Source organism: Trichoderma asperellum, chromosome 7 (genome assembly GCF_020647865.1).
Source record: "Trichoderma asperellum chromosome 7, complete sequence".
Lineage (NCBI taxonomy): Eukaryota > Fungi > Ascomycota > Sordariomycetes > Hypocreales > Hypocreaceae > Trichoderma > Trichoderma asperellum.
The window spans coordinates 2,713,096-2,738,150 of record NC_089421.1 but is presented as its reverse complement, the minus strand read 5'-3'; the positions used below and the strand labels follow the sequence as shown (position 1 = coordinate 2,738,150).

Genomic DNA, 25,055 nt, shown 5'->3' with positions numbered 1-25,055 from the left:
TTTCGGCGTTTCGCTGCTGCTTGGGTTGCGTTGCAGCTGTGGTCGCTAACAAAATACGAGTATAGTAACTATGCACCTACCTAAGCTCTAGACCTAGTGTGTTGGCAACAGCTCGAGGCTATTTCTCCTAGCTTGCCCAATCAGATTCTTGTTTATTCAGCTTGAATCCTATCTCCGAAGATGATGCTCGTAAAAAATGTGGAGAGAAGCTTTGTCGTGCATTGAACTGAAATGGCGGCGTAGGATCAGATGCTACTTTCGTCTGACGTCAAATACGACCATGTCTGTGTTGGAAAATTGTATATATCTGACGTTGGCCGCCCCGCTCCAGTAAGACTCGGCGGATTAGAGTTAACAACTACACAAGCAATTGAAGTCAAACAACATTGAATTAAGACAACCTTTTACAACTTCGTGGCTACTACAATGGGTGAACCAGAGGCTAAGCGCATCAAGACAGAATATGAACTCGTCTACTGGCCTGGTATCCCTGGTCGGGGCGAAGTTGTACGAGTGCTTTTCGAAGAGACGGGCACGCCCTACATAGATGCGGCAAAGAGCAAAAAGGCAGTTGAAGCAGTTTGTTCGTTCTCGGACCTGAAGAACGTGGGAGACGAGACAAACCCGCCGAAGTTTGCGGCCCCAGTGCTGAAGCATGGCGAGTTGGTGATTAACCAGCTGCCCAACATTCTGCTGTACCTGGCGCCGAAGCTGGGGCTGGGACCTGCCAGCGGGGATGGCGTGTACCACCTGAACGAGATTGCGCTGACGATCTTGGATGGATTCTTGAATGAGGTGCATGAGACGCATCACCCGATTGCGACGTCGCAGTACTACGAAGATCAGAAGGATGAGGCGAAGAAGAGGAGTAAGGCGTTTCGGGAGGAGAGGCTGCCAAAGTATCTCGCGTATGTGCAGAGAGTGTTGGATGGGAAGAAGAGTGGGGAGGGGGGATGGTTGTATGGAGGGGAGTTGACGTATGTCGATTTGGTGCTTTTCCAGGTGAGACTTTGCTTGTTTTTTTGGGGTTTCCTTTACGGGGACTGAATGTTTAACTAATACTTGGGGGGTTATAGTGCATTGATGGAACAAAGTATGCGTTCCCAAAGACGATGGAGAAGTATAGAGAAGGAGGAAAGTATGATGGGGTGTTTAAGCTGTATGATGCGGTTAAGGAGAGGCCGAATATCAAGGCGTATCTGGAGAGTGAGAGGAGGGTAGATTATGCGGAGGGCATTTGGCGGCACTATCCTGAATTGGAGGAAGATGAAGGAGAGAAGTAGAGCGCTTTGCTCCTGCTTGAAGAGAAATGAAAATGGATAAAAGGGATTGTTGAGGATTTGTTGGGTGGAAGATGGCTTTAGGTGTCGGCTTGATGCGTTGAGTTATGAGCTGGTCGAGTCACGTCGGGAGAGCGAATTGGTGACATCCGTCAAGAAGAAACGCTGAGGGACGGCTGTGAAGTTTAAAATTTGTGTTCTCTACAAAGGGCATCTATCTGGGCCTAGAATTGATGCATCCTTAAGTAGCTGAATATTGTTGTTGCACGAGACGAAGGTTGCCGGCGGATACATGTTTCAAGCCTAACTATCCATCCTAGGCGGTCAGATAGCGCAAAAAAGACGACGTTATTTACTAACACTAGACATACTACATGTGAATTCGCCATTTGTGAGTATCGAATCTCGAGTACTTAAAGGGTGCTGCTTTCCCATAAACGACTTTTTAATTGTGCTTCTTCTACACCTTACAACACTATGGATCATTACAAAACGATGGATTATTACAGATATATTGAACTGGGCCTCATCGCCGAAAATAACCTCGTCTCTTGTTGATACTTTGATCTGGCTATCGAACATAGACAGAGATATCTTCAAATTATGGACGAGCTATTAAGGAGCTGGGCCTCTTCACTTTTCATCTACCAGAAATGACGACCATGAATGCAGCTATCCATTAAGCTCGGATAGTTTCATAGCAACACTTGAGCGGTGCCACTATAGCTTGTGACAGAAGGATATTGAGAAAAGCGGTAATAATAAGGTAAGTAAATTCGTAGTAGTTCTTTTTTTATGGTTCTTTGGATAGGGTGGTATCATTTATGTCAAGGCTATCTGGTATCTACTGCGTGTTGAGAAATTGCAAAAGGATGATCCTTAATAATGACTAATGACTAATGACTCTGATTGTTCTTTTAGACACTGCGCAGGGTGATGGCTCAACTGAAGGCCGATGCTTCAGATGCGAATGAATTCAACTGAGAACTTGCTACGGAAAGATAAAGCAGCAGATTGGCAGAAGGCTGACGACGCCCTGGACTTCACCATTCGTGGCATGGCTATCCACAACTCGAACAATGCCTAGAGTAAGAGCAATATTACTAAATGAAAATATTCTTCTAGAGAAAAAGGTATGGTGCTGCCATGGTTCATGATCACTATTCAAATAGTATGTTGCAAGTTTTTGCTTTATCGTTTGTAGAATCTACGGCAGACGTAAATGCTAATTCTGTGCTCCCTTGTGCACCATTAGCACAATTGGGCAAAAAAAGCTCTAAATTTAAGTTCAATATTAAATATGTAATAACAATTGATAGAATGGAAGTATTAGACGTTTAAATAGTATAATTGAATGACTAGTGTTAGTCAAGGCGCTCTCTATTTGCCCTCTTATACGTGTAGACATCAGTATACAGCAGCGTTAGCGTGCTAATCACACAATCAGCACCAACTTTGACAACATCTCACTGGCGCTCTACATACGGCTCCACTCATCTGTCATTTCAGTGAAGTATTAGACATTACTTACGTTCTTCACTCATTACAACTTTTCATACGCATTAAACACAGAGCAAATATAAAAATGTCAAAACACGTTCCTCCTCCCGGTGCCAAAAGCATCAACGAAATCCTTGACGAAGCACGCTCCCATCTCATCCGCATTGACCCCGCTCAGCTTCTCTCAGAGCTGCAAACTGCCGCCTCTCACGGCCCAACACGTGTTATAGACATTCGGCCTGCTGCTCAACGCGAGCGGGAAGGTGCATTTGCATTCCCCAACACGCTCGATACATCTGCTGCGAAACACACAATCAGCATTATAGAGCGCAACGTGCTGGAGTGGCGCCTGGACCCGCAAAACGACTCCCGGATCAAGGAGCTTGTGGATGAGTTTGGCTACGATACTCGAGTAGTCATTACATGCTCAGAAGGTTACACCAGCTCCCTGGCCGCTAGGGAGCTACAGAAGCTGGGTTTGTCCAGAGCGACGGATTTGAATGGGGGTTATTGGGCGTGGAAACGGCATTTAGAGGGCCAAGCAAGCAGCTAAGCTTTCCTGAAGCAAGGATGGGAAATAAATGTATAATGGGCAAAAAGTTGGACATATTGCGTCACTATAAGCACTAGAAGTTTGTTAAAAAAATATTATTATGAATTCGTTCTTAAATAAGACTATTCAGAATAGGTTATCCATTGAAAGTTAAGATTGAGTTATATTTTCGAATGCTATACGGCGAGATCTTCAACTAGAACAGCCATGCTAGATCGCTAAGCCGGTTCACACTAGCACTGCGGCTCTAAAAGGCACTCGCGTGCATGAAAGGATCACTTTGTCTGTCTTGGGTAACCCTGTTTCCTGTTACAGTAAAATTATATTTTTGTACATCAATAATTTGTCTCACCTCGTGCTCTCTATCGACCTAGTTGAGAATTTTTGAAGCGTTATGAGAAGCTCAATGCATTGATGTTAGGATTCATGACGAGGTTATGTAGTACAGCGTTGACTAATATTCTCGTGAAGCCTAATAATAGAAGGGAATATGACATTGATGAAGCTTTAAAAGAAGTTGTAAGTGTGAATGCATGCTCTCATAGGCAAATAGAGAGTGGAACCTTAACGAGGATCACAAGTCTAAACACGGGCGTCCAATTTATAAGATGTCTGTGGGAGGAAGGTTTTGGATCGGTTTTTGCTCTGTCTGGGTCTCAACTATTATCATCTATCCTGCTAAATGCAGCGGCTCACACAACTTCAATCATGGCTATAGAGACTCATTTAAAGGACAAGCATCTCTAAAATGAGTTGCCAGTTTTCTATTTGCAAATAATATAGCAAGAGTTCTATTATCAGTCGTTAAAACTCACTGCAAAGTTAATCAGGAAATTATTATCTCAACAGCTCTAAACATACAATCAACAATGGCTATATAGCTTATTTCTGAGTTGGAAAGATGTAATATTAATCTTTATCATACTCTCAAAGTGCTCTTTACTTGTAGTAGTATTCGCATTTGATAACATACAATGATAGTCCCGGCAGGTCAGATCTCGCGCTGGTTATTAGCTGAGCCTCCCGTATCTTTTGAATTTCTGTTACGTACAAAATCCCAAATCCCAATGCGGCTGGGCTAGATCCACGGAACCCAGCCCCACTTACTCGGCTACGCTCCCGAATATGCTACTGGCATTTATCTAATTGCAAGCTGCAGAATATCTGTGATGTCCTGACCTATACTATTGTACTTAGGTATAGGGTAGGTTCCCAATCTATAAACTTAACGTCGGGTTTATGTTAGCAGAGAGATAAGTTAAAGTCTTATAAGCAATGTAATTATATAGCTAATAAAGTTATAAATAATTAATTTAATTATTATTTAAAAGTGCTATATTAATAACTAACTATTTAAGTTTTATTTAATAAGTGTAATAAATGTCTTTCTTATATAGTAAGTTATTCTAGATAGCTTATAGTTAAATTACTTTTATATAGGCTTATAATAGCTTACTTAATAATTTAATAAAGATATCTATAAACTATAATTCTTTTATAATTAGTCTATTGGTCTATAGTTACTTCTAGAGTATATACTTTTATTTAGCTAATATATAAATAAATATTTAGGTTATAATATAATGCCCTCTCTTTATTAGTCTTATCTTTAAGGCCTATAAAAAGGCCCTTCCTGCATTAGCTTACTAAGGTAATTTTTCTTTTAGATTCCTTTTATAATTTTTATAATGCCTAACTATATATCTAAACCAGTATCCTAGAAAATATATAAGTGTCTTTTTTTAGCTATTATTATTAAAGAATTAAAATTTTTTATAATAGCTTATTCTTTTTATAAATGTTATAGCATAGGCGACTGTTATAAAATAATAGATGGTGTAATATATTATAAAGAGTGTATGCATTGCAGTTGTTTTTATAATAAAATAGGTATTCTATTATTAGCTTATGGGTTATTTTTTAAAATAATAATATTTTATTATTTTAATAATATAATAAATTATATAACTTTTAAGTATAAATAATTATATTTAAAAAAAAAAAAGGCTGTTAAATAACTTATTAAATATTAATAAAAAGCTGCTAAAGCCTTATTTTAATTATTATATATTTATTCTTAATATAAATTTTTAATAACTTAAGGGGTAGAGATAGTAAATTACAGCCTAAAGAGTTTTAATAAATTAAATAAAGCAAAGTATATTAAGTTAAAGGTAATAATTAATATTTAGCTTAGCAGGGGTATTAATGTAATTAATTAAAATATTATGCTAGCTAATTTTAATCTATTAACTTTATAAACTAAAGAAACTTTTTTATTAGCTTATAAAAATTAAAGTATTTTTTTAATTTTTATAAGTTTTTTAATTTTAAATATCTTTTTTATTTAATAAAGTACTTTATTTTATTAGTTTTAGAGTTTTAGTATATAGTAAGTATTTCTTTAATTTTATATTTTTTTTTTTTATTTTTAATAATAATTTTATTTAAAATAAGTCTTTCTATAAATTTATTAACTTATACTTTTTTTAGTTATAATATATAAAACACTAGACTTTAAAGCTTTATTATATTTAGCAATACTAGCTTATAATTAATTTCTTTAATTTATTTAAGGATTTTATAAGGTTTTATTTTTCTAATATTTAACTTATTACTTAGCCTATTAATCTTAATATTTAATAATTTATAGCCTTATAAGTGCTGTAATAAATAAACTATATCTTCTTTCTAAAGAATTAATCTTATAATTTTATTTTAATTTATATACTTCTTTATTCTATTTTAAATAAATTTAAATTATATATATATTTTTTTATATAAATTAATTATTAATTTTACTTATAGTTTTACTTTTTTAAAGTTAAGTTTTTTTTATAGTAGTTTAAATGCTTTTAGTGTAAATCTATAGTTTATATAAAATAATATAATTTCTATAGATTTTAAAGGTATATTATTATAATAGTATTATATTATTAATAATTTTTTTATTTAATTATCTTATATAAAGTTAATGTAGTATCTTAAGTATGCTTTAATAATTTAATTAATATATTTTATTTATTTATTTATTTAAGGGTAATATATAGTATTTAATTTATAGTTTATTTTTAATTTAGCTATAAGTTTTTATTAAAATTTAAAGGTAAATGTTTATTTTTTATTTAATATTATTTCTTTTAGTAGTTTATAATTTATAGTAATTATTTTTATATAAGTATAAGTAAAGTCTTCTGCTGTATATAATTTATTATGCAGTAAAAAGTATGCTTTTTTTAAAAAGTAATAGACTATTATAAAAATACTATTATATTTTACTTTTATAAAAGGTTTAGTAAAGAGAGGTAGGTTAGTAATATAGTTAAATATTATTAATTTCTATAGTTATTTTACTATTAGCAGCAGTTATAGTTTTTTATATAATTTATATTTTTTATTTTTTATTTATTAATATATACTGCAGTATAATATAATATATTAAATATATACTTTAAGTTTAATTACTTTATAGTATATAAAGACTTAATTATATATTTTTTATATTCCTTTATATTTATACAGTAGGTATTTATAAATATATTTTACTATATTCTTTTTTAACTTTTTAAATATTTAAATCTTTTTTTTATATTTAAGGTATTTTTCTTTTATAGTTACTTTTTTTAAATATTTTTTATTTTTATAATTTTTTATATATTCTTTAATTTTATTAAGCATTAGATTTTCTTTAAGTACTTTAAATATTATATAAATATATACTTACTTAATATTTCCTTTATTATTATAGTATAGTGCTTATACTGTAAATTTTAATATATTTTATTTATAGTTATTTTTTTTGCTTAATATATTAGCTTTTTTATTTTCTATGCCTTTATAATAAATAAATTTATAATTAAATTATAATAAAAATTTAAAGTATTTAATTTATTAGCTAAAGAGCTCTTTAATAGTAGTAAAGTATAAAATATTTTTATAATTAATATAGATAGTAATCTTATATTTATTTTTATAATAATAATATCTTTATTTTTTAAATGCTTATAATATAGTATATATTTCTTTATTATAAATAAGATATTATAATATTAATTTATTAAGTTTATATAAAAAAAATACAATAGATTTAAGTTTACTATTATTATTTAATTAATTTAAAACCCCTTTAATTATAAAATTTAATATATTAGTTTTAATTATAATAGATTTCTTTAGGTTAAATATAGTAAGAATTATCTTTAAAGTAATAGCCTTTTTAAATTTTTTAAAGGCTTTTTACTATTCCTCCTTTTATTTAAAAAGTTTATTTTTTTTAATTATATTAATAAGCAGGATTGCTTTTAATAAAAAGTCTTTAATAAATTTTTAATAGTAATTTATAAATTTAAAAAATGCTTATAATTTTTTAAATATAGTTAATATTAGCTATTTATTAATTACTTTAACTTTATTAAGGTTTATATAAATTTCTTTAGGTATAATAATATATTTTAAAAAGTTAACTTTTTAAAAATAAAATATATATTTCTTAAGGTTAATAAAGAGTTTATTTTCCTTAAGCTTTTGCAGTATTAGGTAAATATATTTCTTATGCTCTTTAAGGGTATTTAAAAAGATTAAAATATTATTAATATATATAATTATAAAGTTATTTAAGTATAATTTAAGTATATAGTTTATTTTTTTTTAAAAGAAAGCGGATATATTTATAAATCCCTATAGTATAATAAGGTATTTATATAATCTATATTTTATTGTAAATGCAGTTATTTATTTATATTCTTTTTTTATTTTTATAAGCTTATAAGCTTTTGTAAGGTTAAGAGTTATAAATTATTTTTTTTTATATAGTTTATTTTTAATTTATAAAATTAAGGGTAGTAGGGTTTTATTTTTAATAGTTATTTTATTTAACTTTTTATAATTAATAATTAACTATAGTTTATTATTCTTTTTTAATATAAAAATAATAGAGTATTTAACTAAAGATTTAAATATTTAAATATATTTTTTTTTAAGTTATATTTTAATTTATTCTTTAAGGGTTTTAAATTTTATTTTATTAAAATTATAAATCTTATAAAACTTTAAAAAGGCTTTATTTTTTAAGACTATTTTATAGTTTTATTTTAAATATAGTAAAAGTCTTTTTTTTAATTATTCTTTAAAGAGTTTTTTATACCTTTTATATTATTTTAAAACTTATGCTAGTGGATTATTAAATTGCTTAATTTTCTTAAGTTCTTGGTTTAATAATATTAGTTCTTAATGTAAAATAATAATATATTTTTATATTTTTTATTTTAATATCTTCCTCCTTTTTTTAATATATTAAAAAGGTATTATAGTAGGCTTAAAGAGAATCTTAAGCTTTTAACTACTTAATTTCCTTTTTTCTAGGATTTTATTATTTTATTAATAAATCTAGTTAGTTTTTTAGTCTATATTAAAATTATATTTACTTAATTAAGGTATTTTTAAAATAAAGTTATATTATAAAATATTAGCTATATTATATATAGTTTTAATAATATAATTCTTAATATTTATTAATAGGTAATTAATTTATTATTTAATTTATTTATTATTATAAAAGAAGTGCACTTCTTTTATATATTATAACTAATACTTTTTCTTTTTTTTATATACTAATAACTATAGGTATATTGCAGTTATAGTAAATATATAGTTATATTATAACCTACTGTTTATTAAAACTATAAAAAGCTCTTTATCTAAAAATATATTATATAATATTTTTTTTAAATGTTTTTTTTTCTTCTTTTTTACTATTATATTTATTATTTAGTTTAAAAGATATAATATATTTTAAGTCTTTTTATTGCTTTTTTATAAAAGATTATTTATGTTTTTTAAATTATACTAGTTTAAAATCTTAATTTCTATATATTATATATATTTTAGATTTTTATAGTTAAAAAAATTAATTTTATTATATTCTTCTTAAGTATTTTTTTTTTATACTATATAAAAAGTTTTTAAGTTTTATAATATTTATAAAAGGCTTTTTTATAGACTTTTATAAACTTATTTAGTTTTATATATTTTCCTTCTCCTAAAATAACTACTTTAAGGGATTTAAACCTTTACTTAATGTCTTATAATAAAAAGTATATATAAAAGTATATATAAATAATAAAGAAAAATAGAATTTTAATAAAAAAGATATTATACTTCCTTTTATTATTAAAATATTCTATATATTAATATATAATATAGTTAATCTAGCTAATATAATAGTATCTTAAATAATTTAAATTAATATAATTAATATCTTTAAATCTTTTTTTATAACTAGGGTTTTATTATAGGGCTTGGTTTAATATAATAGCTTAAAGGATAAATTATTCTTTTACTTTTTATTATTAAAGTTTAAATAACTATCTATATAAAAATAAAGGAGTATTATTTTTAAAAGGTTCTTAGGCTTTAATAATATAATTTTAAAATTTAAATAATTAATTAACTTCTAGGGTTAAGTTATTATATTATTTTTAGATATTATTATTATACTTATAGTTATATTTATAGTTTTATTATTTAAAATCTTTATTTATTTTAGTATTTACTTTATTTATATTTTTAATTAATTAAAAGTTTTCTTAAGGGATTATTTATTAATTAAATATTTTAAATTTTTTAATTAATATATTAAAATTATTTAATAATTTAGCTTTTAATTAATAATAAAAGTATTTATTTTTTTCTTCTACTATAAAGTCTTTTTTTATTATTAAAATAGTCTTACTATCTTTTTCTATAGTATAATTATCTTTTAGCAGTAGAATAATAAACTTCTTAAGTAATCTATAGTTTTTTATTATATAATTTAGCTTTTTATAATTATAATACTTAAAGTCTTTTTTTTTATTATTTTTTTAAATTATATTAATATTTATAGATTTTAAAGTACTACTATTATTTTTAGTAATTTATTTATTATTCTTACCTTTATTTTCTTAATTATTATAAATATTTATATTAAATTTATATAAAAGATTATTAGCTTTAATATATTTTTTAATAAAGGATAAAAGGTTATATTAAGTTTAATTAATATTATAAACTTTTTCTTTAATGCTTTTCTTAAGTTTATTATAGAATTATTTTATAAATGCAGTTTATTTTTATTTAATTTAAGAGGTAAAGTTTTTAAATTTTATAGTATAATTAAAGTATTTTTTTTTTTAAAATACTTTTATAAATTTATTTTTAGCTATTTAAATTTCTTTAATATTTTTAAATACTTTTATAAGTTTTTTTTTAAATTTTTTAAAGTTATTAAATACTTTTTTAATAGTAGGTAGGGGATTAATTAAATTTTTAAAATATTTATTTTATATAGGTTAAAATTACTTAAATATAGTTTCTTTAAGGTATAATACTATAAAAAAACTTTTTTATTTTTAATATTAATTATATTTTTAAAATCTATAAAATAAGCCTTAAGCTAAATTTAAAAAAGTTTAAGTTTATTAATTTTTTTATTAAATATAAAAAATAATTATTACTTAATAAAAATTTTTATATTTTTTTTAATTTCCTTTTTTTTATTATTTAAAATATTAATTAATTATTTATTAACTTAAAATATATTTTAAAAATATTCTTTTAAAGTATCTCCCTTTAGATTATTTTAGTTAGGCTTATGGCTTATAGTAAAATTACTGTCTATATTAATAAGTCTAATGAATTTAAAGGTTACAGCAAATGCTGGAGTAATTTAAGGAGCTGCAGTATTGTTTTTAGTTATAGTGGTTTAATTGCTTATAAGATTCCAAGAGATCTTTTAAACAAGAGTTATTAATATATAATGTTTTAATTTATATTATTATACTTAAATATAGGGTAGGTTTTTAATTTATAAATTTAATATTAGGTTTATATTAGTAGAGAGATAAGTTAAAGTTTTATAAGTAATATAATTATATAGCTAATAAGGTTATAAATAATTAATTTAATTATTATTTAAAAGTACTATATTAATAACTAACTATTTAAATTTTATTTAATAAGTATAATAAATATCTTTCTTATATAATAAGTTATTTTAGATAGCTTATAGTTAGATTACTTTTATATAGGCTTACGATAGCTTACTTAGTAATCTAATAGAAATATCTATAAACTATAATCCTTTTGTAATTGGTCTGTCGGTTTATAGTTACTCCTAGAGTATATACTCTTGCTTAGCTAATGTACGAACGAATGTTCAGGTTGTAACAATATTAATACTAGGTATATTAAAGTTCCATGTAATTTCTCCATATACCCGCAATCAAGACTCAAGGTAGCAATAGTCTTATCGTGTTCCAACATAAGCGTCGAAGGTTGACTCAGCACGCGAGCAAATAGCCCAGAGGATATTGTCGGGTCACGCGTAACCCTTGATGTTGTATCCCACGGATATCCCACGTAAAAGAACAGCTAATACTCATACAGATACAGCATGACTGTGGCTACCCGTTCTAAAATATTTCATAATATTCAGACCTGAAATTTTGTTTTACAAAGGGCGCGAGTCCTCCGTTGTCGGCCCTGTCAGAGCGCATGTAAGTGCCACGTTGACAATCTGCCGTGTTTTTGATATGGGGTACATCTAGGGCAGCGACAATATGTATCATAAACAAAATACAAGCAGATTCGATGTATATCCTTGAATGAAAAGCCTTAGTCTGATATATAGTTGCCTAGTAATTCAATAAAAAAAAGGTTATTTTCTACATTCACTCAGAGCATTGCTTTTTACATAGATAAGAAAGATGAATGCATATGAAGAACCGGTATCAATACTATAATCCTCCAGGATCTGCACTCGATTCATCAAATTTTAAATATACACCTTTTAAAAATAAGCATACACCCTCTTCCCATTCAACTGGATCAGTGTTTTTCAAGTGGGCCTGCACTATGTTGTCTTCTCTTACACCGATGTTTCCCGGGACACCAGGATGATCGTCAGTATAGCCTCCACAGAAGCACGACAATGCTCTGACTTCAGCTTGTTGAGAAAATGGATATGGCCTCCTCTCATCCGAAGCTAATGCTAGTGTTGACTACGTACCCCAGATTACCCCAGACGAAGCTGGGGAAAGTTGCGAGAACAAGAAGACTCCTTTTGGGAGATATTCTTTCTTCGGCGTTGAAATTTATTAACCCACACCTTTCAATATCAAATTCAATCTGAGTCTACTCCATTCTTTTTCCTATACGAATTTGTATCAAAGATATGGCTTTTAAAATCGCCGAAGCCCAAGGCGTGAACATGGCTCCTGCAGAAAAGGACAAAACAAGTCACGACGATACCATCTCGCGACATATATCCAACAACCTTACCCCAGGAGACTTTGAAGGCGAAAATAAGGCCTACGACGAAGAAACACAACGTGCTATCGAAGGAGATGCACACTTCCATCGTCTCAGCTGGGGGCGCCTGACAGTGGTTCTCATTGTAGAGGCCATTGCTCTAGGGAGCCTCAGCTTGCCAGCTGCGTTTGCAACACTGGGTATGGTGGCAGGTGTGATCCTGTGCATCGGTGTTGGTATAGTAGCCATGTACGCAAGCTACGTCCTCGGAGAGGTGAAGCTGAGATATCCCGAGGTTGCCCACTATGCAGACATTGGGAGGCTGATGATGGGAGGATTTGGATCAAAGCTTTTTAGCATCATATTTGCCTCGCAGCTGATTCTTATTACTGGATCACATTGTCTAACTGGCACAATTGCTTTTGAAACAATTACTGGAAGCGGAATCTGCTCTCTGGCCTTTGGGGTCATATCTGCTATTATACTTTTCTTGCTGGCAATCCCGCCATCGTTTACCGAGGCAGCAATCTTGGGATATATAGATTTTGCTTCCATCATTATAGCAATTGGTATTACTATGATTGCCACCGGTATCCAGAGCTCAAACCAGCCGGGTGGCTTGGGAGCTTCTACCTGGTCTGCTTGGCCTCAGAAAGATCTAACATTTTCAGAAGCAATTGTCGCGGTCAACAGTATTGTTTTTGCATATGCCTTTGCAGGTGCTCAGCCGTCCTTCATGGACGAGATGCATACGCCCAAGGATTATATAAAGTCGATTTGGAGCCTTGGGATCATTGAAGTCGTCATCTATACCATTACTGGCGCTCTCATCTATGCCTTTGTAGGCCAAGATGTTCAATCACCTGCTTTATTATCGGGTGGATCAGTCATCTCGAGAGTCACTTTTGGTGTTGCTCTTCCCGTCATATTCATCTCGGGCTCAATCAACACTACCGTCGTTGCTCGCTTCATTCACGGAAGGATATACAAGAATTCTGTTGCCCGTTATGTGAATACCGCCAAAGGTTGGATATCATGGTTGGCAGTGGTTGGGCTCGTCACGCTGATTGCGTGGATTATTGCTGAAGCCATTCCCTTCTTCTCGGAGCTTCTGTCTATCAGTTCGTCCCTTTTTGTGTCTGGACTTTCGTTTTATCTACCACCGGTAATGTGGTTTGTATTACTGAAAGAAGGCAAATGGCACGAGAGACATAATTGGAAAAGCGCTTTTTTTAACGGCAGCGTTTTTATAATCGGAATGATTATCCTCGTTTGTGGCACTTATGCAAGCATCGTGGAGCTCGTAAGCTTCTTATTTCCTCTCTTTCAACATCGGATTGCTAATATACATGCTGCCACTAGATTCAAAAATTTCAGAAACACGCTATTAACAGACCGTTTACATGCCAGTCACTTGTTTAACCTTGACTCGTAATTTGGCGAACAGGGGTCCTGTCCGAGCTGGTTGCATTTACTACTTTCGTGCTTCGAATTTGACAGCAACAGACATACGGCTAAGGAGTGTAAGATTAGTTAGATAGTCTCCTAATTCATCATAATAATGGGCTCTTTTTTGCGCTAGTTGTAGGTAGCAGTTTTTACTGATGGATATTAGTTGAGTGTCACTTAATTACCCTATCTAATACTAGTACTACATTCCAAACCCGAGCACTGGCAGTTTTCAAATTCTATGAAGATTTTTGTTTATGGATAAATCATTTTTACCCTTTTGTGCATGTCTCTCAAACACTTTTGGCTGCGTCATACACTTTCTTGCCTCTGTACCAAGTTTCATTGACTCGAGCATGAAGCAACGATTCTGGAGTCCATTCCATCTCCGTAACCGCAAAATTTGCCTGCAACCCTTTTACTAAACTTCCCGTCCAGCCTTCGGCGAAACAAGAGTATGCACTTCCGCGTGTAGCTCCTTGCATTGCCTGGCATAGAGAAAGAGCAAACTCCGGATTCATCACTACAGAATAATTCTGGTCACGAACAGACCGTCGAGTAGTCGCCGTGTAAAGATTACGAAGTACATCCCACGGCGCAGTGGGAGAATCTGACCCAATAGAAATGTTGGCTCCAGACGCTGCGAAGTCGCCGTATGCAAATGCACGTCCGCAGCGTGCTGTGCCGAGGAGTTCCGGCCAGGCCTTTAGAAGGACCGGATCCGCGTGAGCAGGCTGAATAGAGGCCGTGATGCCAGCGGCGGCAAGACGAGCTCCATCGCCAGGACTGGTTAGCTCGAGATGCTCGATGCGATGGCGGCGACCCGGGGTGCCATTATCTGACAGGGCATCAATGGCGAGTTTAGCGGCGGCATCTCCAATGGCATGCAGGGCACATTGCAGGCCAGCTCGATCTGCTTTGCGGACAACTGCCCCAAGAGCTTCGCCTGTCCATATGGGAGCTGTTGATAAGCCTGTTGTGGAGTAAGGCTCGACTAAAGCCGCAGTGCATGAGTCAACAACTCCGTCGCACATGATCTTGATACCCACGATGCGAAAGTCTGGTGATGTGACGGCATTGAACTTGCGGCTCAATTCAATGGCCCGATCAAGCTCCTCCGAATCGCCATCTGTAGAATCGGTTGGGCGGACCAGCCAGTGAGCCGCAATGTGCAGGGGAAGCTGGCCGCCCATCTCTGCACGGAGGGTCTGTAACGCATCCCAGCCAATTTCGTCCATGGCCATTTCCACGAAGCCGGTGCAGCCAACGGCATGAAGAGCATTGATTGCGCCTCGAATTGCTTCAACGCGTTCCTCTGGCGTGGCCATTTGTGCCAGATGCGGCCATGCTAAGAGTGTGCATGCCGTTTCGCTGAGGAGTCCGGTTGCTCTGCCTTGGTTGTCGCGATGTATGGTTCCTCCCACAGGATTGGGTGCAGACTCCAATCCCATCTCTTTGATTGCTGCGGTGCTGCACCAGCATGCATGAAGATCTCTCGACATGATGTAGATAGGTCGCGGATCCAAGTCATCTAACATGGAGACTTCGGCCTTGCCATCAGTCTGGAACTCCATCCAGCCGCCACACAGAATGCGAGATGCGTCGGCATGAGTGGCTGCATAAACGCTGATAACATCTCGAATCTCTTGTAAACTTTGACACTTTTCCAAGTTCAGTCTCTGCAGAGACTGACCAAGCAGAAGAGCGTGTACGTGGCCGTCTATGAAGCCGGGAAGAACGTGGTGACCTTTAAGATCGTGCACCTCAGCTCCCTTTGAGGAAGCCAGAGCATTGATGTCCGCATCAGCACTGCCAACGTATTCAATTATTCCATTTTCAACAAGCATGCACTCGTGGAATTTGGCTTCGTGAAGTTTTTCGTTGTCTTCGGCGGCAAAGAATTTGCCGTTTATGAACAGTGTGGCAGCCATAGGCATGTGCTTGCTCTGAACATGAAACTTTGAGTCGTCCGAAACTAGTGCAACTGCTCGACAAGACTTGGGTTCCCAACTGAACTTTATATTTCAACTTTGTATTATATAACTCCGTAGTTCATTTTGGACTATTTGAACTCTTTACTGATTGCAATGTACTAGTAGCCCCGGTTATGCACGGGGGCTCCCTTGACGTGGAGTTACTGTCTGCGACCTGACTCTTAAGCTGCTCCCCCATCTACCATTAGCCCATCTCGCCGCAGTAGTTCGCGAAGCATTCTCGGGTGAGGTGGGGCCGGAGCATTTCGCTATTAGCTGTTGGTAAGTTGGCTCTGAAAGGAGTAAGAGGCGGCTTGGTCTGGCGTGGTCTGGCTGCTGTGGCTAGAGACGAGCAATCCGCCGTTGAGACGATCTAACCAAAGGGCGAGCCCATGTCTGATGAGTCAGGCTGCTGACGGCTGGCTCTCAGTTCTCGCTCTTATCTACCGTCGCACCCATCTTCCCCATGGAGCATTTGGGCTGACACATTTTCCCCAACTTTGCCCACATGCCACTCGCCAAACTTCAATCACACACTTTGCGCGTCTCCTGATTGAAAGCCCCCCCCCCCCCCCCCCCCCCCCCCCTTTTTTTTTTATTGCACTCACGCCTCTCACAATGCAGGCGGCAAAAGTGCCGCTGAGAAGCCGGTCTAAAAGAGGCTGTTGGACGTGTCGTATCAGACACCGCAAATGCGATGAAGGCCACCCCTTCTGCAAGGAGTGCGACAACCGCAACATCCACTGCCACGGCTACGGCCCTCGGCCTTCATGGCTGGACAATGAGGAGCAGGTCCGCGCCGAGCTCTCGCTGGTCAAGAGGGCTGTCAAGCAGAACGCCAGGCAGCTAAACAAGGGTGGCAACAGGACGGGCCCTCAACTGCGGACAATCTCATCTAAACCGCAGCAGGACGCGGTCGCTGTAGCTGGGCCCGAGCAGGCCCTGTGGGCCTCGTGCCCGAGTCAGGAAATGCGGTACCGCGAAGCTGAACTCATCATGCTCTACCTGGACTACATCTTCCCCATCCAGTATCCCTACTACACTGACAACCCCGAGCTGGGCGGCCGCGGCTGGCTCTTCTGGCTGCTGTTGAATAACCGGCCGCTGAGGCAGGCCTCAATGACGCTGGCCGCCCTGTACCAGCGGACCAAGTTTGCGCGAGGCACCGAGTATATGGAGGCCGAGCTGATAGAATATCACACCACGGCGTTGAGTGCCATGCGCCATGCTCTTTCGGCCAACGAAGGTAACCTTGCATTAGACGAAGGCGGACGGCTCATTACGTTTATTTCTAGTGGCTGTTGTCTCATTAGTTTCGAGGTTCGTATACATGAACATGTCTGAGCAGTTCAAGCGCCGTACATACATGTATATGCGTGTGTATGTATGAGTATGCCATAAACGGTTCACCATCCTCCTAACTTGGGCACATGAATTTTAGATTTTACAAGGTGGCTCATTGAGCTGGCAGACGCATCTTGATGCCCTTACAACAGTTGTAAGCAAGCTGGGGCCGTTGTTCATCGGCCTGGACCCTGCTCCTCGAGAGCACAGCAGCTCTCCAACAGATCAGACGCCGCCAAACGGCGCTGCCATGTCGCCCATCTGGCGCGGCATGATGTATGCAAAGCGCTTCGAATTCACAAAGCTCCTCTGGTTCGAGATTCTCTCTACAGCATCCACGGGAGTGCCGCCACGCTTGCCGTACCGACAGTGGCTAGACTCGGAAGAGATTCTGATGGCCGACTTTGTTGGCTGCGAGAATTGGGTGATGCGTGTCATTGGAGATTTATCAATGATCCAGGTGGGAGGCGAGTGTAATACTCTAGAAGAAAGACGCGAGTCGCTGCTCAGGCTTGAGAAGGTGCTGCAGAATGGCATCGAGCGACTGCGCAGGAAAGTTGAAGATGTATGTTCATTTCACCCCTCTCATGTTGTTTCTAAAATGATTGATATACGGACTAATGCGCTGCCATTACAGCCGCCTGTATCGCACTACATATCGCGAGTATTCGCCACTGGAGCCCTAGTTCTGCTCTATGTTATCCTATCCAGCATCCATCCTTCTGAAGCTAACATTTACGCTGCCGTTGCATCTGTCATAAGCGAGCTCCAACAGGCGCCCAGTGATGTTTCGCTCCGTGGGGTTGTTTGGTCGATCTGCATAGCTGGGTCCATGGCGCAGCCAGATCAGCAGGCTTTTTTTGAGCACCTCATGACGCGGATCTTGAATAAAACGACGAATAAAACAACAAAGGACTTTGGAAACTGTGGGAGCGTGCAGCGGATCTTGCGACAATGCTGGACCAAGAGACATGAGGATCCAAGGTCTGAGTTCACGTGGCGAGATGCGATGGAGGACATTGGAGACTTTCCGCTGCTGGTGTGATGCGGTGTGCTGCGTTGTGATTATACATAAGAGGGCGGTAGGATTTACATCATATACCTAGATTAGCGATGCGATTTGATTTTTTATGGGGTTCCGGTTGAGACTGAAGCATTCAATGTTTGCTTCAAACGCAGTTTGCTGCTGTAATTGAACATACTAATTGGTGTGAATTGAGTCGAGAGATACAGCGCCACAAGCACCAACTTGTGCAGGACAAAACCAGAGCAACATCTTACCAAGCAGCTGCATGATGCCAATCCATCCGTGCATTGATGAGTTGCGGCGACGATTCCTAGTATTTTCGCGCATTGAAGATATTCGCAATGTCAATCAATATGAGAGCAACGGTTTCAACGCCCCCGAGCTAAGCCGCAATCGGCTCTCGGTCCATCGGCCCGCTTTAAAGATCACGATGCGAGGCTCTGCCGCTAAAGCCGGGCGCACCGACGTCATACATCACGCATCCATTCAGGTCATGGATCTCGGCGGGAAAAAAAAAGCAGGGAAGAAAAACAAACTCACTCCATTATTGCATGTATGAAAACCCGACAATTGGCTGCTTTGTGGCAAGACTGCGACTTGCCAAGACACACCAAAGCCTTGAATCTCATGCCAGTCTCATTACACGCGTATTCGAGTACCAGAGCAGATCCAGATCTCGGATTGGATGGCCTTGCAGAAGCTTTGGTGCTATTTTTCGCCACTTTCTCCAGCTCATGATAAACGGCGAATCTCTTGGCACGACAGAGACCGTCTTGGCATTGACTGACGACAGCTGAGGCAGACATTCGCACGCCTTGATGGTGGGATAGTCGCGATTCGGAGTGCCTTGCTGCGGGAAATACAGGGAGAAATAGGGACAGCCCCTTCTCATTCTCGCCGCCTTCAGCACCGCTGACGCCCGTCGAAAGCCATCGACAATGTGCGACACAGGCGAAGAGCCGAACGGAGTCGCGGTGGCAGATGAAGAAGCCAAGGGCGACCAATCTGATGCCTATATTCGCAGGACCAAGATAGAAAACGACAATGCACATCTCGAACCCAGGTAGGCCGATATCCAAGCAGAGACGACATCCTCCTGCTAACACTCTGTCGCCCAGCCGCTGGTGGTTTCTCGCCTCGGTATTTCCCATGGTTGCAGGAACTATTGCTCCTGTAGCTTCGGCATTCAGTATCTGCGCCCTGGTTTCGCCGTGGAGGCAGCATCTTAGTCCGGGACAGCAGCCTGACCAAGCAAAATATATTCCAGATCCACCATGGTATGTCTGCCACTCAGCACATACAACGATGGCCATGTACTGACGAGGCATGCCGCAGGCTAACCGCAGTGAATGCCGTCCAATTGGTGATTGCCGTCATTGCCAACTTTTTCCTGCTCTTCAACATGGCAAGGCGGATTCGCTTCAGTATAGCACAGCCCATTGCTATAGTGGGATGGTAATGCCCAAATGGCCCAACCTACGACAACATTGCACATTGCATCACTAATGCAGCATTAACAGGTATATCTCGGCAATTTGCTTGATATGTTTGACGTCTACTGGCGCTGGACCTCTCGATGACGGGCTTGGCTTCCCTGCCGATGAGATGATTTGGTCTCAATCGTTTTACTACGCCATATGGTCAGCCATACTATACTCCATTGTCGCAGTCCTCATGTCAATTACTTTCTGGGGGGCCTGTGCAGGGCACTATCCAAAGGATTTTATACTGTCCCTCAGTCAGCGCACTTTGATGCTACAAACCATCCTCGTCCTGATATATCTCCATGTTGGAGCGACCGTCTTCGCTGCCATCGAGGATTGGGGATATCTGGAAGCGGTATACTGGGCTGATGTCACACTCTTCACCATCGGCTTTGGCGACTTAGCTCCGCAGACGAATCTCGGACAAGCACTCGTAATCCCGTATGCTATCGTCGGGATTATCAGTCTGGGTCTGGTCATTGAGGCTGTTCGCAGCCTCACTCTCGACGGCGGAAAGCGCCGAGTCCTGGCTCGGATAGAAGAAAAGAAAAGACGGAGACTAGTACGGAAAATTGTACGGCGAGGGGGTGACGAAATTCTGGAGCCTATCCAAGAAGAACCCGACTTTGCTCGTGAGCCAACAGATAAGTCCATTTCCAGCGAGTTTGAACGACGCAAAGTAGAATTCACTCTTATGCGTAAAATCCAAGCCAAGGCGGCTACACGCAGAAAATGGATGGCCCTGGGCATTTCTTCCTTGGTCTGGCTCATATTCTGGATGGTTGGAGCCGTCGTTTTTATGCAAGCTGAGAAGCCCTACCAGAACTGGACATATTTCAACGCCTTTTACTTCTCTTTCATCGCGTACACAACAATTGGATATGGTGACTTTGCGCCCGTATCCAACGCTGGGAGAGCCTTCTTCGTCTTTTGGTCTCTCATGGCTTTACCGACAATAACGGTGCTTATTTCGCACGCCGGTAGTACTGTTATCAAAATCGTTCGAGATAGTACTATCCGATTAGGAAATGTCACTATTTTGCCTGGTGAAGATGCGTATCTCTCAAGCTTAAAGCATATGATTAGCAGAATGACACTGGGAAGGGTGTTTAAGACTCACTATGAATCCCCTGATCCAATGGTCCTTGAGGCGCCAAAAAATAACATCAAAAGAATAGCCGAGTTTATGGAACAGCTAGAGGAGGACGATCTTTCTGACATTGAGAGGGAACGTGATAACAGGGAATATGATGAGGAAGATGACGGGGAAGATGCTGGGGAAGATACTGAGGAAGATGCAAGGGGAAGAGGTCGTCTCCAGCGCGCTGACTCGACAGTGTCAACCTTTACAACTAGAGTACGGCGATCACTTTCGCGGATTCGGAATCATGAACGCAGGCTACCCTCCGGGCCGGATTTATACTTTCTTCTGATTTCAGAGATTCAAGCTGTGGCCAGGCATCGAAAGGAAAACAAGGAGTATAACTACACGTTTGATGAATGGGCATGGTACCTCAAACTCATTGGCGAAGACGAACACGACCCGAGTACTCATGGAAAGGCAAAGATCAAAGGGAAAAAGCCAGCTGCAGACGCCGGAAGAGATGAAATTGTGAAATGGTCGTGGGTTGGGCATCGCAGCCCTTTGATGGGAAGCCAGAGTGAAAGCGACTGGATATTGGAAAAGCTGGTGGACAGGCTGCAAGAGTCGCTATCAGCTGAGAGTCAGAGGCTGAAAGCTGAGAATAAGAAGCAGCGGCGGAAACGGCGAGATACGTTTTGCGATTACACAATGTAAGATATACGGAATGTGTAAATAATATGTATTATAGTTTTATAGTTATAATGTGAGGTAATGAACGAGGCGAGCGAGTTATACGCGTTTCGCAGTTATTCAGACTAAACATTGACAACTAAATTGAGTCTCCGTAGAAACGTAATCAGATTTCGCAGAATAGCTACTAGATCTAGTAAATACACAGCCGCAGCAACGGGCAATGTATTACGAGCATTTTAATAAAGGCTCAAAAGTTCCTAGAAAGTCCCCGCATTCGCTCCCAAATGCAGATAGCGCTGTGACAATGGCGTGCTTAGTGCTACGACTCAGCTAATAGAGAGAGCAAGAAACCTCAATTCCAACTCAATCACGCATGCAACAACAACACGTCACCAAAGAGAAAACTTTCAAAACCATCGTACATCCCACGGAAATAAATTGCGGCGTATCTACCAACTCACAATGACCCAAGTCCCCGTGCCGAAGCCCCAAGATGACTTGCAGACTGTTGTAGAGTCTCGGACGAGGGAATGGCACTTTCACATCTACTTCCTACTGCAATCGCCCACTGAAACAGCCGCAGCACTTGCGCTTCGTGATGCAGTATTAAGACTTCGTCGCGATGGTACATAAGGCCCAGGACAGCCAGCCTCGAGGTAATTTGAACTAATTGGCGTCATAGGCGCCTTTGTGGCCGTTCCGCTACATAGAGTGAACGAGTATCCTACTGGGCCGCATCCCGCTGGGTCCTATGAGAGTGAGTGCAGGTGGCGCGTAGGATGCGTATAATACTGAGTGATTCATGGCTGATTCTCGAGTAAAGTCTGGGTTCCAGATTCGTCGTTCTCCGACGTCTTTTTCTACCTGGCAACAAACCGAGGAAACTTGAGGTGAGTTCTCAATCTGGGCGTCGCTAATACTTTATTCTCAACATTCATGACTTTCATAAACTCTCTCTTATTCTAATAAAATGCGTAGTATCCTCATCCATCCTCTAACTTCGCAACAACGTCGAGATCACGAGACTCGCAATGGCTGGTTAGGCACACCGTGGCCCATCTATCTGGACGGGCTGCCTCGCGAAAGTGACGAGGTTCCTCTTCAATATCCTGAGCTGGGCCTTGGTTGGTCAACCGTTCCAGAAGATGAGATATCACTTGATGAGAGGAGAAAGAGAGGCGCAAAAATCGAGGCGCTTTTGGCTAATGATCCTGAGGCGGCCCCTGCCCCTCAAGACTGATGATTGAGTGTGGTTTACCAGAGACTCAGGTTCTCCAATAGAGTACTGCTATTGTGGAAGTACGGGGTGCCATACCCCCTGTAGAGTTACATGGTAGCTCCGACTTAGTGCTAAGAGAATTTCTGGGAACTGTTGTTAATGTTATGCGGACTTTGGAAATCTCCATGCCTATCAACTGTGATTACATGCACTACGACATAACCTATCATCAAAGAGAAATGTTCAAGGCATGCTTTGTAAGGACGAGATTTATATCTTAGTACAATAACATTCCTTATGAAAATGTTTCTGGAGCATGTGCCGAATTATATTGCCGGACCCTGTTGTAAACATAGTGGAGTATTAAATAGTCGTTATAAGTATGCAATGCTACACACCATGAGCTCTCGTGAATCAAATCACTAGACTTAATATTTAAGCTAAATTTTGTGTAACTCTTATTTCTAAGACTTAACACATCTGTCGGGCTACACTGGCAAATGACATGTCTATCCGTCGTGGCAAAATGTTTAATTTTAGCGGTCAGCAAACTGGATGATCTGCCTTGCCGCGTCACACAGGGAGAACCTTTGGTGCTTTGTCTCCGATCCTAGTAACACAATGGGAAAACCTCCGTTCTATGTGCATCTATTTTTAAGATAAAGGATACACAACTCGAGCTGCTTCCTTATTGGAGTTAGTTAGATGATTTAGGCAATTGTAGTCACTTTCCATTTATCTACATTTATGTTTACGGTTTCATTTTTGGATGTTAGTATTTCTCTTTTTATTCATTTCATTTATGTATATACCATCGATATCTTACTTAAGGATTTTTTTTTTATTCATTTCTAGAGGTACATGGTGATGTAAATGGCTGACTTAGTTAAGAGCTTCTCTTCTTGATACTGCCATCTCGTTTTCACTCGGCTGGGTGATTAGATCGTCGGTGGGGAAGTGATTAGAGCATTAGCTTCACCCACCGTGTACTCCGAACGCCGTTAGGCAACTCCAAAGGATGAGGCTGTGTGATTAATCTGGCAATGGTAATGTATCGCGGGGCGAAAATACCTCCAACTACAAGCAAGAATAGAAATTGTGAATCAGCTAGAGAAAAAGAAAAGCCACACAAATGAAGGGCACAAGCTACACTGCATTCCTTTGAATATAAATAGGCACAAGATCTCTTTGGACTTGGTATACTTGTTTTGAGCACTCTAAGTTGTCATACGGTACCGTTATAATGCAAGGCACTGTTTTTGGAAGATTGGACGTTGACATAGTTATCTAAAGCCCGGATGTTGATTATGCGATGCTGGTCCAACGGAAATAACTTTAAACGTACTTTTTGAGGTGAGTTTAGTAAACATAGACCGCATTTACGATATGAACTAGGTTAAAGCGGGTTAATTAGTTTTCCAACTTGCCGCGAATCGTCAGACACTAGATATTCCTGAGTCTTTAGATCAGAATCGGGAGGATTCATTCAGCCGCGAGATTGCTGAAATCGTACCCGATCCCCACGCTTCGTCCGAAAATTCAGCCCAGTCGTATCCACATCCGTAGACATGAATCGAAATTTAGTTCATTGTGGCGTGTTATGAAGCTGGATGGCAAGAATGATTTTATTGGAGAGTCTGTCGCTTCTGAGATGCAAGGGTTGTTTAACATTGCTCCATCAGCGCCACGTTCCTAAACAAAGCTTATTTATAGCTATCAGCTCTCCCTATTTGTAAGCTGTGTCATAAGCGTAGTGCCAGAAACCCCCTGCTCAAGTAGCTAAACTTCTCCCTTAGCAATTCATCAGCCAATGCGATAAACGAATGCGCCTTACTCAATTTTTCTTTTCTTTCTTTTTCCTCGGAAGCGGTGGAGAGCCGGTACAAGTACTCGACGGCTAAGGGGGTAGAGCCGAAATTACGAGCTCTAGTAACCATCTTTTTCAAATGATCTCCAGATAGAGCAAGCCTCTGTACACCACCTTCTGAGCTCTGATCAACAGCTATTGGAAGTTACGTGCCACCTCTAGCGGGAGACAAGTAGTACCATGTACTACTTCGTATATGCAGAGCACATGTAAGTATGCGTGAATGCGGTGCAAGTTGAGGACGACCATAAAGCTACCAACAAACACAAAATGCGCCGCATCACACACGCAAAC

General features: G+C 37.7%; 7 protein-coding genes across 7 annotated transcripts; 6 read left to right on the top strand and 1 right to left on the bottom strand.

Annotated features, from left to right (window-relative positions):
• Positions 1-362: 362 nt before the first annotated feature.
• Positions 363-1,627, top strand: TrAFT101_011616 (uncharacterized protein). Its single transcript, XM_024906938.2, has 2 exons — positions 363-1,002; positions 1,077-1,627. The coding sequence occupies exons 1-2, from the start codon at positions 427-429 to the stop codon at positions 1,281-1,283; spliced, it is 783 nt and encodes a 260-aa protein (XP_024757960.1). The 5' UTR covers positions 363-426; the 3' UTR covers positions 1,284-1,627.
• A 1,199-nt stretch (positions 1,628-2,826) lies between these two features.
• TrAFT101_011615 (uncharacterized protein) lies at positions 2,827-3,446 on the top strand. The gene has a single exon (XM_024908630.2). It carries the CDS (start codon positions 2,866-2,868, stop codon positions 3,331-3,333), a length of 468 nt encoding a protein of 155 aa, XP_024757961.1. The 5' UTR covers positions 2,827-2,865; the 3' UTR covers positions 3,334-3,446.
• An 8,857-nt stretch (positions 3,447-12,303) lies between these two features.
• TrAFT101_011614 (uncharacterized protein) lies at positions 12,304-14,244 on the top strand. The gene is made up of 2 exons (XM_024900778.2): positions 12,304-13,924; positions 13,984-14,244. The coding sequence occupies exons 1-2, from the start codon at positions 12,545-12,547 to the stop codon at positions 14,041-14,043; spliced, it is 1,440 nt and encodes a 479-aa protein (XP_024757962.2). The 5' UTR covers positions 12,304-12,544; the 3' UTR covers positions 14,044-14,244.
• TrAFT101_011613 (uncharacterized protein) lies at positions 14,186-16,032 on the bottom strand. The gene has a single exon (XM_024908631.2). The coding sequence runs from the start codon at positions 16,005-16,007 to the stop codon at positions 14,364-14,366; it is 1,644 nt and encodes a 547-aa protein (XP_024757963.1). The 5' UTR covers positions 16,008-16,032; the 3' UTR covers positions 14,186-14,363.
• A 629-nt stretch (positions 16,033-16,661) lies between these two features.
• On the top strand, positions 16,662-18,432 carry TrAFT101_011612 (uncharacterized protein; the record flags this gene model as incomplete). Its single annotated transcript, XM_066129316.1, has 3 exons — positions 16,662-17,363; positions 17,485-17,952; positions 18,025-18,432. The coding sequence occupies 3 exons, from the start codon at positions 16,662-16,664 to the stop codon at positions 18,430-18,432; spliced, it is 1,578 nt and encodes a 525-aa protein (XP_065985448.1).
• A 920-nt stretch (positions 18,433-19,352) lies between these two features.
• On the top strand, positions 19,353-21,696 carry TrAFT101_011611 (uncharacterized protein; the record flags this gene model as incomplete). The annotated part of the gene is made up of 4 exons (XM_024904269.2): positions 19,353-19,477; positions 19,533-19,691; positions 19,750-19,869; positions 19,935-21,696. 4 exons carry the CDS (start codon positions 19,353-19,355, stop codon positions 21,694-21,696), a joined length of 2,166 nt encoding a protein of 721 aa, XP_024757965.1.
• Positions 21,697-22,061: 365 nt separating this feature from the next.
• On the top strand, positions 22,062-23,206 carry TrAFT101_011610 (uncharacterized protein). The gene is made up of 4 exons (XM_024902719.2): positions 22,062-22,300; positions 22,358-22,432; positions 22,499-22,565; positions 22,654-23,206. Exons 1-4 carry the CDS (start codon positions 22,138-22,140, stop codon positions 22,913-22,915), a joined length of 567 nt encoding a protein of 188 aa, XP_024757966.1. The 5' UTR covers positions 22,062-22,137; the 3' UTR covers positions 22,916-23,206.
• Positions 23,207-25,055: the final 1,849 nt, after the last annotated feature.

Coding starts and splice junctions, on each gene's coding strand:
- TrAFT101_011615 (XM_024908630.2), top strand. CDS start 2,866: ATGTCAAAACACGTTCCTCCTCCCGGTGCCAAAAGCATCAACGAAATC.
- TrAFT101_011616 (XM_024906938.2), top strand. CDS start 427: ATGGGTGAACCAGAGGCTAAGCGCATCAAGACAGAATATGAACTCGTC. Junction 1,003..1,076: donor TCGATTTGGTGCTTTTCCAG/GTGAGACTTTGC, acceptor GGGGGGTTATAG/TGCATTGATGGAACAAAGTA.
- TrAFT101_011610 (XM_024902719.2), top strand. CDS start 22,138: ATGACCCAAGTCCCCGTGCCGAAGCCCCAAGATGACTTGCAGACTGTT. Junction 22,301..22,357: donor ATTAAGACTTCGTCGCGATG/GTACATAAGGCC, acceptor TTGGCGTCATAG/GCGCCTTTGTGGCCGTTCCG. Junction 22,433..22,498: donor TCCCGCTGGGTCCTATGAGA/GTGAGTGCAGGT, acceptor TCTCGAGTAAAG/TCTGGGTTCCAGATTCGTCG.
- TrAFT101_011613 (XM_024908631.2), bottom strand. CDS start 16,007: ATGCCTATGGCTGCCACACTGTTCATAAACGGCAAATTCTTTGCCGCC.
- TrAFT101_011614 (XM_024900778.2), top strand. CDS start 12,545: ATGGCTTTTAAAATCGCCGAAGCCCAAGGCGTGAACATGGCTCCTGCA. Junction 13,925..13,983: donor ATGCAAGCATCGTGGAGCTC/GTAAGCTTCTTA, acceptor TGCTGCCACTAG/ATTCAAAAATTTCAGAAACA.